Below are 13156 nucleotides of genomic sequence, written 5' to 3'. Positions count from 1 at the left end.
GAAATTCATGACCCCTTTGTTATGGGTTCAGGCTCTAGGGTGGGGCCAATATGGCCATATAGTTAAAATGTGTTAAATCTAAGAAAATCTTCTTCTCTACTCCCATATATATTTGTTAAAAACTAAATGATTATGATGTCCATGAAGCCCTCTACCAAAATTGTGAAATTCATGACCTCTGGGTCAGGGGTTCAGGCTCTAGGGTTGGGCAATATGGTCATATAGTAAAAATGTTTTAAATCTTAAAAAATCTTCTTTTCTACTCCCACACATTAGGCAAAAAACTCAATCATTGTTATGATGCCCACTAACTCCTCTACCTAAATGGTGAAATTCATGGCCCCTGGGTCAGGGGTTCAGGACATAGGGGGGGGGGGGCAATATGGCAATACATGTATAGTGCTAATGCATATAATGTTAACAAATTTTCTTCTCTATTCTCACACTTCTGTATAAAAAACTGACTTACAATTATGTTTACCAGGAAGTCCTCCACTGAAATTTTAATTTTCATGTCCCCTGGAGTATAGGTTTTGACTCTAGGGCAGGGCCAAAATGGATGCATAGATGTTAATGCATATAATGTTAAAAAATTATCCTCTTTACTCCCACACACCTGAAAGGTCGCCAAAATTATAGGTTTCACAGTTCTTTTTGAAATATTTCAGGCAGGGAGGTGGTCGTCATTACAAATTTATAATTTTTCAGCTCTGGAATGAAACCTAATTAATCATATGCATATATGAGACTCCTCGACAAGTTTATGTATGGGTTATATGCTACTCAGGTGACCGTTAAGGCCAACTGGCCTCTTGATGCATTCTCCTTCATACAATTCAAAGTGAACACCGTACAGCTGCATGTTGTCATAAACTGCGCTATTTTTTCATCTAAACATTCTGGTTAGAATTATTATACATGTAACTATTGATAATAGATGCCCATGCACTCGTTGAATTAGAATTTTTTGTTCTTTTTACGCACGTAAAAAACTTCAGCCTCTTTAATAGTTATTCTTGAAATGTTTATCATACGAAACATATATATATATTACATATATCCCCGACCTTTGGCGTAGCTATAAAAAAAAACCAAACTAGATGTGTGGTTATAGAGGCCGCCTGCATGGAGAAAATGGGTCAAAGGTGAAACCGTGATAGAGAGAACGGAATCTTGAATTATGATAAATTAGATATGCAAAAGTCACATGAAATTGCGAAAGAAGTCAGTAATATGCGTGCATTCAACAGAGCTGAATCAGAGGCTAAAATATGTATTATAATGAAAATTTATGGCTAATTAATTAATATAGCAATTAAAATATAAATGTACCTATACACATTATGATCTTGAAAAGTAAAATAATTTTTTTTTAAAAGCAGCAAGAATGTATGTTGTCTGCAAAGCTATTGTGACGCAGTGATCACAATTATTCTATCAAAATGTACGATGTTGTTTAAATATTTTCCAAAGGGGAGATTGCGGATATAATTTTGTTTGATGTTCAATTCTTATATATAACTATTTTTTGTAATTTTACAATGTGAATTTAAGAAGTTTGAATTTTCCAGGGGGTGGGGTCCGGACTACCGCCCTTTCCACCTTCCCTCTAGATCCTGCCTACAGTTACACGTTCAGAGCATACAGCCATCTATATATAAGCTACTAAGCGTGCAAGTGCTAACTCAATCGACACTATAGAAATGACATAATTGATACATTATTTTTTCAACAAAAATTTTGTGTTGAATCATAAAGTCTATATTATGTGGTCAGTGTTAAAACAGAGGTCGTGACTGTCTCTAAAAGGAAATATACAACTGGTACGTATTGTACAGGTAATACGTGTATATGCGTGCTTATTAATTTACATGTACTCCTTACTTTTTAAATATCATAGTTCATTTTCTCAGCCTTGTAATCGCTTGCATTATGAAATAGCGCCAAGTTTTATAAAAGATTACATGCATGAGACACGGCTGCATATATATACATGTATGACGGCAGAATAATTTCTTGTCTAAAATATCGGCTAACCTTTTTGGAGGAAGGTGTTACATATTTTGTGTCTCTCTGTGTGGTTTAAATTTAAATCAAACAAAAAATATGCTGTCCCTATATATACTTGTGATCGAGTTCTTTAGTCTATATACAGCTTTAAACCTACAGCATACATGCGATATATATTTATAATTAGTCCAAGTTTAGTCGATGCACATATTAAAAAACTAGCAATTTGAAGTGAAGAAAAACTTTAAAAATTAAATTAAAGTTTATACTTCATAATGAAAATTAAAATGATGATTAAAACAATTACGATCATATACTAAATTAAAATCTTAATAATACGCATACACTACTTATATTTTTTGTGACCGAAATAAATTGTTGATTGTGGTAACGAAAGGACTAAACATTCATTAAAAAAACAATGTATCGCATAGCCCCCTAACTCCGTCACTACCCCAACTCCGTCACTTTCGGGAAACTCCTCGCCGTTTAAAATCAAGTGCGGTTATGACGTCATTTTTTGAATGTCAACAATTTACAACGCTTAAATTTAAGAATGTGTGCAAACATAACAAAATTTCACCTTGTTTATTTTATGCAACAATAATTGCGTGAAATCAGCTAACACTTTTTCACGGGTGCACTAAAATAACGATATTTCTGACATGCGGGCCCATTCGATGATTTACGGTGTTCAGTCATTTTAAGAGAGGTCAAGATGAAACATTTCACATGTAATTTATTTTTTATTAAGGTTATTAATACATTTTTTTCAGTCCGCAATAGCATTCATGCACTACACTTGATGATAACGTCAAATCGCTCATGCCGTAATTTTTGCCTTATACAGGGTTACAGATATATACGGTATGTCGGTATTTAGAATATGTAACATTTATTAAAAATGTAATTAATAAATAATATAATCATCAGTATAATCATTATTGATATGATATTTTTGAAATATGTAAGGACAGAAATCAAACGGCTTCCATACATTCTGAAAAGGTCATTGTGATTGTTGTTACAAGGACCCATTTTTTAATTCTGACGATCATTTCACTTTGATGAAATTAAATACAATTTAAATTGTATACACCGATTTTACTTATTTTAACTTGGCCTATATACAAGTTGAGTTTAAACTAAATTGTTAATGTGTCTTCATTCCCTGGCGTATCGTAGATCATGTGGGTGACGGAGTTAAGTTCATAAACTATGATAGCACGTGTGATAAACGTCGTATTCAGAGGGCTTATTTGAATAATAATAAAAATATTTTTGTAAATAATTTTATAAATTATAACGTTTCAGATTATATTTAGTGATTGCAAATGATAAAAACCGCAAAAATAAATTGCAGAGAAACGCGGAATGTTTTCTACTTATGGTGACGGAGTTTGGGTACTCGGGGATATATTACATATCAGGCACGTAGCATCGTTTTTGAAAGTGGGGGGGCCAGACTCATCCAAAAAATCTTGACAAGCAAAAAAAAAAAAAAAAAAAAAAGGGAAATTTTAACTTTCCCAAAATCTTCAAAATCCTAATCCGTGGGGGGGGGGGGGGGGGGAGTATATAACTTCAATTTTACTCCTCCTTTCCTTATTTTCATATCAATTTTTTACATACTCCCAGAAAAGTGGGGGGGCCAACACCATGATGATTCAATTTTTTATATGTTAATTTTAAAAAATTTGTTGCTGCCAGAAAAAGTGGGGGGGCCAGGCCCCCCCTGGCCCCCCCTGATGCTACGTGCCTGCATATTTATTAGATATAATTATGGTCTGTATATCTCTACATATGCATAGTCATCAATAACATATAGACTAACTGAATAATATATAATAAAATGTTGTTCAGTTAATGTTATTCAACTGGGAAATTACTCATGTCCCCGAATAACCAGGAACGTCTCTAGATTAACTAAACATATAATTATTTTTTTCCACATATGAAACCCTTGGTTCACGTGTAGTTTGTTTTTATTTGTGTTCTACGTTGTGAACAATTCTAATCATGTGACCACAGTATCCATGACGTACTTCACACGGGAACACTGTGACGTTCACCGACAGAGGTCGTGCTTGGCAACCAGTCCTCCATACTTATGGTGGAAAATAGCAACAGACTGTGGTGGAAATAACGTTATTTAGATAGAAGTTTACAGCAGATCAGGTAGATTTTAACGATTATGGATAAAAAGAATATTATGTGATCTGTTTCTGAATATCAAATGTGGACTTTAGGAACAGAAATTTGTGAAATCAATAGCGAAAACCGGGGGACATGACTACCCGGGTAAAACCTCTGCCAGTACAGGTGCAGAGAACACGATCAATGTTAACCACCGGAGATATGTATACTCATAATACTCTAGAAGGCACCAGCCACCACCTCCCACCTATAGCTAGCCAGACCGTTGGGGGAGCGCACAGCGCTCACGTTACCACAACTACTGGCCATTCTGGACACGGCGTCAAAGTCCAGCAACTCTACGAGGACCATAAACACCACCACGACAAGCATGTCACCATCCAGCATGGGGGAACCAGTGAACAGGAAGTCGTACCCCAAAACATGCGGCCCAGCTCAAGTGCAGGGAGTCAGGGAAGTAAGACAGGCTCAGCTGCAGCTCGCCGGAATAACTCAATGAGTCCTGAGTCTGCCATGAAACAGTACATGCATAAGCTGACTTCGTTTGAGCATCATGAAATTTTTAACTATCCGTCTATCTTCTTTGTGGGACAGAATGCGAAGAAACGTCAGGGTGTCGTCGGTGGGGCCAATAACAATGGATACGATGATGAAAATGGATCGTATATTCACGTACCTCATGATCATATAGGATACCGGTATGAAGTGCTCAAAGTCATTGGTAAAGGAAGTTTTGGACAAGTTGTTAAAGCTTATGATCATAAGATTAATTCACATATAGCATTAAAAATGGTGAGAAACGAGAAACGCTTTCATCGACAAGCTCAAGAAGAGATTCGTATCTTGGAACATCTGAAAAAACAAGATAAGGACAATGCTATGAACATCGTTCATATGCTTGAGCATTTTACATTCCGTAACCATATATGTATTACATTTGAACTCTTGAGCATGAATTTGTATGAACTGATCAAGAAAAACAAATTCCAAGGATTTAGCTTACAGCTAGTGAGGAAATTTGCACATTCCATTTTGCAATGTTTGGATGCTTTGTACAAAAATAGGATCATTCACTGTGATCTCAAGCCTGAAAACATTCTCCTTAAACAGCAGGGAAGAAGTGGCATCAAAGTCATTGATTTTGGATCCAGTTGTTATGAACACCAGCGTATATATACATATATTCAGTCCCGCTTCTACAGAGCTCCTGAAGTAATTTTGGGAGCCAAATATGGCATGCCGATAGATATGTGGAGTTTAGGATGCATATTAGCTGAACTTTTAACAGGGTATCCTTTGTTCCCTGGAGAAGATGAAGGGGACCAATTAGCTTGTATAATAGAGTTACAAGGCATGCCACCTCAGAAGTTGCTTGATCAGTCCAAACGAGCGAGGAATTTCATCAGTTCCAAAGGCTTCCCCAGGTACTGCACTGTTACCACCCTGCCAGATGGCAGCACCGTGCTGAATGGATGCCGCTCAAGACGAGGCAAACCAAGGGGGCCACCAAGTAGTAAGGAAATGGTCACCGCCCTGAAAGGATGTGAAGATCCACTTTTCCTGGACTTCATGAAGCGCTGCTTGGATTGGGATCCATCAACAAGGATGACACCAGGGCAGGCTTTGCGTCACCCGTGGCTAAGACGAAGATTGCCAAAACCCCCTACAATGGATAGCCGTGCAGATTCTGCATCGCGCCGAAAATCAACCGCCAACACCGCGAGCGCAGTGATACCCAAACTTGCAAGTGGCACATCGAGTGGAAAAGGGAGAAATAACATCATAACAGATGACATGTCTGCGCCGATGCACAATCGAACCCGACTGCCACAAATCGGTTCCACATTATAGGAGCAATTTACTTGTGATATAGTGTTCTTGTGATATTTTTTTAAGCCGTCCACAAAAACTGATTTTTAGTCAATGACTGTGCATGGTTTTACAAGACGTTACAATCTTGTTTTGGTGTTTATAATATACTATCTGGCCTTCTTATCTGAATACTTGGAGCATGTTTTGTGACGGATTGCATGTGTAATCATGAATTAACATACAAAACCTTTTAGGGAGTAAGTTGTCTGTGTAATATGTATTGCAATCCAATCTATCAGTATTTCCTGTACAAGAGAATGAAGTGTATATGCATTTTGTGTGATGCATTATTTAAAAGTACTGAGAATCAGCCCAATGTTTTTACATTCTTTACAAACAAAAAATACTGCACTTTGTTGTTTTACATTTTGTAGATTTAATTTTATAAAGAAAATGTTTCATTTTAAGATCTTTTTTAAAGAACATTTTGAGCACAGAATCTCCACTCCATAATCTTTTGGCCAAAAGCTTGATATCACTGTGTTAAAAAAAAAAGAAGCAATTTACAATCTCAGGATGATTTTCTGTCAGATATCAGATGAAATGAGCAAAGTCAATTACTGATAAGGAATCTGTCCTTTTTCTTTGCTTAATTAAATATGCAATACACCTATGTATCACCTAGTCTAGGGGCTAGCTGCCTGGAGGTTGTATTGATTTTTCATTACCGACATTCCCATGTATAATGAGGCAGTATTGATTTCACCTCAGGAGTTTTAAATCAAATTTAGTTAATCTTGCTTTAGCACAAAAGAAATTTTATTTCAGTTTATTTTCTCTCTTTCTTTAGACAATAGAACTACTGTCCGTGATCAGCTTCAAAATGTAAACAATAACACTTACTTTAATGGATATTTTTTTAACATGGGTCATCGATTGTTTTAGGTTTTTTCTATAGTTAAATAACTTCAAAACACTTAGGTAATTGTTATTTGTTCAGTGATGGTTATATGGTTTTCTTTATTTTCAAGAGTTTAAAGGAAATTATTTGTTGAAGGAAATATCTTTTCAACATTATTAAATTATGAAATATTTTTAAACAATACAGAAAAAAATATCCTGTATACACAATTTATATTTTGCCTGCAGAATTTTTATATTGTTGAAGAGTCTATAAGAACAAAGTTCTTTACGTACAAATTGCCATGAATATTTCAGCAGGAATTTTAGTGCCCAAGTGCCAAATAAATGGAGCCTCTGTGAATATATTGTATTGCATTGACTGTAATCTTCATCCTTTATATTGCTCTATAATGTGTGAAACTACGACTTTTTACTGCCATTTATCCTAATTACTCTTTTAAAAACGGAAAAACAATGTCGTCCATTTTACTCTTCACAGCTTTTTATCTCTACTACATTGCATGTTGTGAGTTTATGATAATTGAGGTAGTGATCTACGTGATTGTTGATTTGTTTTTTAAAAATTTTGTTGAATGAAACATTTCAAATCATTTATGTACTGTTATTTTTGCAGATTAAAGAAATGTTTTTGAAGTGTGATCTGTTAATTATAAGTCTCTCTTTTTATTAAAATCTTTTTTTTATTTTTGTGTTTAATCTGATGTGTTTTATATATATTTCCACTGTTTATTTTTTATTAGTTTTGTATCATTTTGATGAATTTTGTAAATAGTGGAAATTTGACCAACCATTGGTCTGAGATTGCCTGTCCATACATTATTGTATATAGAACAAACTAACATTATAAATATCATCTCCCCAACAGTCAAAGCCTTGTTTTAATGGTTTATACAGTTTCTATGATTTCATCTTCTCCCTCTTTTTCTAAGATTCACTGTGGAGTGTCTGTTTGTCTGTATGTATAGCTGTTCCTAAGTGAACTTCATCAAACTTAGCAATGATCCCCTTTTGACATTGAAGGGGCTTTCACTCCTTATTTTAAAGTGGTGCATTTTGTGTTTGAAAAATGCATAATATGCCCCTTGTTTGTTCTCAATATAAAACAGTACCTTCACGCCTGTTGAGATGTCCTTTTACAAAATTGTACTTGACAATTATGTATATTAAAACACACATGAAAGCTACGCCATTGTTATTGTGCATTTAGGTGAAAAGGGGCAAATGTGAATTATAATTTATTTCTTTGAAGTGAATGAATTTTAGACATTTTCAATTCTGCAGTTTATGTAGATTAAGTGTGTATTACATAACATCACAAGTTCTATCATCGCATAGTTTATCTTGGACAGCAATGGATGACTATTTTATACTTGACATATCGTTTGAGCCATCTTGAGGTTTATTCAAAAGGACCAAAAGTATGTATTTGTTATTCATACAAGGGATTATTATGGACATTGTAATCAAAAATTGGATATACAGACGATAAGTTCATTTTCTGGAACAGTCCAAACATTGCACAGATATTTAAAGGTTTTCCATGTTCTAAGGTAGAATGCGTCTAAGTAATACATGTACATGTACACTGTAACTTGTCACATTTGGAATGCCTGCATGATTTGTATGGTAATTTTTCAGGACTCTATCTTTGTAGAAATGGAGTTATTCTACAGAGAAGCTAATTCTTACCAGGCTATAGTCATGATCTTGCATTGTAATACGTGGACTGTTCATATATTAACCAGCTAACATGGAAACCTCTGAAACGTCCGCCTGAATATATCAGAGCACCTACACAAAACTGCTACAAATGTTCAATTGTTATGATCTGTACATTCATTGTTAGGATTGATCTCTTACAAATTGTACAGCTGTATTAAAGTTATTGGAAATTACTGCGAAATAATCTGCAAGCATAGCACCACACGTAAGAATCGTAGCCGGTGATCGGGACTCCAGTGGAGACTTCCTACCGTGAGTCACCCGTAATCAATGATTCCTGAGGTTAGTAAACACAGGGGGCACGGTTGTATCATGGCTACATTTACCAAAAGTGATTTTGAAACATTTAATTCTAGAAACCCCGCCTCCGTCTTTTAATGGTCGAGATTTTTATTGGGACTTTTTAAAGTGGACCAAAAGCAATGTTCGACCAAAAATGGTTAGGGTTCGACTCTACCAGTAGGTAGACTATTTCACGCTTTCTTATGTCCATTTGCTCCTTATTATTCGAAGTCAAGTCAAAAGTATCTCTCCGCGAACATCTTTTAGCAATTAGGAGTTGACTCTTGCTGTCTTGGCGATAACTCTCCCGAAACACTTCTGGGGGACCCAACATTTTACATCCGGGAGTGTAACTAAATAGATAATTTGGACTCAAAAGCATACATTACGATCGTGTTTATCTTGACTGCGATATGCAGTGATTGAACGACGTTTAATTTTTTATCAGTATTTTGTAATGAACGAAAATTAAGGAATCCCTTGAAATCGGTATAGGATTTGCATGAAATTATTTTGACCAAACATAGTTGGGAAAGATTTTTTTTAAACTGAAAAATCCAACGGATTTTATATTTATAAATTCTAATTTACTTTAAAAAAATATTTTTATACTTTTAATTTTTATAGAGGGATAGCAAAATGTAAGCATCTAGCGTAGTGGGGATTCATATAGCATAGTGGGGATACATATACAAAGTACATAAGATCACGTATCTCTGTAAAGTATTACTACCTTTAATACACGTGTTTCAAAATTCTGTTAATGCAGGATTAGTTAATGTTTGGCTGTAACTAATTAAATCCTGGGGATTTACGCATGGCTGGTTGATACGTCTTCAAAATAATTAAAATATACAATCAGTTGCCAAAAGGTTTTGAATGAAATTAAAATGAATCGCGTATAATCATCAGATATCTTTAAATACTGTTTGGACGTCGATCGTAAATTTTAATTAACTTGTAAAGGAAACAAATCGTTTGCAAATATTTTGATACATGTATATGTACCGGTATATATCATGGTGGTTTAAGACCCCTCCCCCCCCCTTTTTTTATAGCGAGTTGAAAGTTGACTTTGAAGGCACGTTGCGCCAAAAGGTTGCTATACTTGCCGTATATGTAACCACACCGGCGTTTATATTCGTTGATATGTTGATAGTTACTACACGCCAAGGTTTATGTCTTTCACAAAAGAACAAGATCTCCCGTTTCAAAATTAAAAGCTGATTTATAGACAAGGATTAGACGAGGTTTGGGGGATTTAAACTGGTGTCTATAGGTTAGCTCAAGTGATTAAGAAACAGTTCAATCCAAACATGCAGGCATATCGAAACCTCAACACAACGTGTACATAATCGATGCATTGACAAGAAAAACAGTTGAGAGATTTTCCATTTTTTATTTAAATTTATCCAAATTCGATATTCTTGTATTTCTTATGTGCTGAAACTACATTTAGCAAATATCGACATTAGAGGCAAATATTGGTCGTATTTTGACGACGATAAAGAATCAGTCAAGTTGTGTATGTTTTGTCTCTAAGTTTAACAGAATTACATGTACTATTCGCTATGGAAACAGCTTGATGTAATTGTACGATATCCACCAAGTACATCAGGATCTTGAATTTTCTCTGCCTCGCCACCTTGCAACGCTGCATGATATTTTGTACGTAGATGGTTCAGATGTTTGACCTAATTGGAACATTTTCTAAAGTAGGACAAACTCGTTAATGCACACAGTACTTGATCCTCGCCCATTAACGTCGTCCAATCATTGCACCACTTCACAGCAAAGGAGTGTTCGGCACGGTATTCCAGTCGTTCAAAGACGTAGTGGACCAGAATCTCTCTGCGAAAACTGCTGGTCTCTTCCTGAAAGAAGAAGGCCATTAATTGCATCACCATTTACAAGGATGCGGCAGACATCAAACGATGGCGATGTAAATAATCAACAGCTGCAGTTTTGTGTCTGCAGTCATGACCGATAACTTTGTTTACAAAGGGTACCAAATAATAGTCCAAATTGCTAAATAAATCTAGTAGCTTCCTTTTTATGAAATATTGGTTGAATATAGGTCATATCCGATTAAGAATAATCCAAAGAACATGCAAACAGTTTATCAGTTTTTGAATCGATCTGGACACAGAAACATTTGGATTTATCATAGAAACTGTTAGCCCTAGCATTCTTGCTAATCACAAACCAAAATAGTTCTCTATACTCTATAATATTAATAAATAGATGACGTCGGTTTATCATGATCAAGCAAAACATATGACACATTTTATACCACAGGATCATATTGTTTGTTTATTGGAAAATTTAATCTGTAGATGTGCACGATGGATTTACCTCATTTTTCGTAAGAGGGATCATTGCAACAGTGGAACGTGCCGGCGGCCATGCAGAGTTTTCAATGAGCTGTAAAGAACGAGTTAACTCCGGACCACTTTTGTGCATGACGAGATTCCTTGATTCATGGCATAGTGTAGTTTTTACTTTTTGAGTAATTAAAGAGGTACTATATCATGCTGTAGTGCAGAGGTTAAGCATGGTCTAGTAAAAATTGTTGTTGGTACAGAGATACATTTAGTAAATCATGCTGAAGTACAAGGATAATTCATATCTAGTAAACCATGATGTAGTACAGAAGTAACACATGGTCTAATAGATCATGCTGGTGTACAAGGAAACTGCATGATCTAGTAAATATTGATGGAGTACAAAGGTAATGCATGATCTAGTAAATACTGATGTAGTACAAAGGCAATGCATGGTCTAGTAAATATTGATGTAGTACAAAGGCAATGCATGATCTAGTAAATACTGATGTAGTACAAAGGCAATGCATGATCTAGTAAATATGATGTAGTACAAAGGCAATGCATGATCTAGTAAATACTGATGTAGTACAAAGGCAATGCATGATCTAGTAAATATGATGTAGTACAAAGGCAATGCATGATCTAGTAAATATGATGTAGTACAAAGGCAATGCATGATCTAGTAAATATTGATGTAGTACAAGGGCAATGCATTGTATATTGATGTAGTACAAAGGCAATGCATGATCTAATAAATACTGATGTAGTACAAAGGTAATGACGATCTAGTAAATATGATGTAGTACAAAGGCAATGCATGATCTTGTAAATATTGATGTGTTCAGAGATAAAAACACGATCAAGTAGACCATGCTGTAGAACAGATGCGGTGCGTAGTTCAGGAAATCATGCTGAAGCTAGTACAAGGATAATACGGCGGGACATGGTCTATAGTAAATCATGCTGCGTACAGAGTAAAACATAGTTACAGTAGTCATGGTGTAGTACAGAGGTAACACATGCATGGTTTAGTAGATGATATTGTAGTACAAAAGTAATATATGGTCTAGGAAAAACAAAATGAAGCACAATGAAAGGACATGGTCTAGTGAAAATTGGTGCTAAGAGATTATGTAATGCGAGGTCTAGTAGATCATTCTAATAGTAAGACATGCCTTAGTACAGCGTTAATAATGATCTAGTAAATAACACTACACTTTGGAGGTAATACATTGTCTATACCGGACTCTACAGCAGAGCATGCATTTGAGAGCGTCGTTCGCAAGAGCGAAATGCGACGGGTATACATGACTGTACATTTTTTTCAGTTATATGAGCTTGTTTTGATAGACGTGATTGTAAAACAAAAGCATTTTAGTATTTATTTCTAGCTCATTTGAAAGATCATCGTGGTTTTATTGGTCTGCAGTACCATTAGATATAAACACGAATATTAAAGCATTAATTAACACTCCCAGCTCTGGTTATCCTTAGTATTTACTGTAGGTTACATCTGGCACGTACACGTACGTCTTCAAAGTTTAGTAACCATAATAATTACTAGTATTATATTTGTCAATCTTTAGAAGGAACTTGGACACGATTTGAGATCAAAAATTTTATTTTTATTTCTTTTGTATAAAATGGTTTACTGGTGCATTTTAAATGATTGACCAAAATATTGAATGTTAAAGTCAAGTTACAATTGAGATACAGAGGTACGAATTGATTATTATGTAAACAAAGCTCGAGTCTTATAGTTGTTTACAAAAAATGTAATGTAGAGAATTGCCATTTCTAAGACAAAATGACATGTAAAAAACAATTTAAACTAATTCAATATCTTCATAAATATATACTATTATCAACAAAAGAAAGATACATGTGATTAAAACTTACACCAATACAACACATATGTAAAA

At 35.0% G+C, this 13156-nt stretch overlaps 1 protein-coding gene and 1 long non-coding RNA gene across 2 annotated transcripts; one reads left to right on the top strand and one right to left on the bottom strand.

Annotated features, from left to right (window-relative positions):
• Positions 1 to 4035: 4035 nt before the first annotated feature.
• On the top strand, positions 4036 to 8087 carry LOC105319402 (dual specificity tyrosine-phosphorylation-regulated kinase 2). Its single transcript, XM_011416938.4, has one exon. It carries the CDS (start codon positions 4300 to 4302, stop codon positions 6016 to 6018), a length of 1719 nt encoding a protein of 572 aa, XP_011415240.1. The 5' UTR covers positions 4036 to 4299; the 3' UTR covers positions 6019 to 8087.
• Positions 8088 to 10290: 2203 nt separating this feature from the next.
• On the bottom strand, positions 10291 to 11882 carry LOC136274462 (uncharacterized). The gene is made up of 2 exons (XR_010712816.1): positions 11263 to 11882; positions 10291 to 10781 (listed from the first exon to the last, which is right to left on the bottom strand). It is a non-coding gene; the product is annotated as an uncharacterized lncRNA (long non-coding RNA).
• Between the last annotated feature and the right edge of the window lie 1274 nt (positions 11883 to 13156).

Source organism: Magallana gigas, chromosome 4 (genome assembly GCF_963853765.1).
Source record: "Magallana gigas chromosome 4, xbMagGiga1.1, whole genome shotgun sequence".
NCBI lineage: Eukaryota > Metazoa > Mollusca > Bivalvia > Ostreida > Ostreidae > Magallana > Magallana gigas.
Note: the sequence above shows the minus strand (reverse complement) of the source record. Positions and strands in the feature narration are given on the sequence as shown.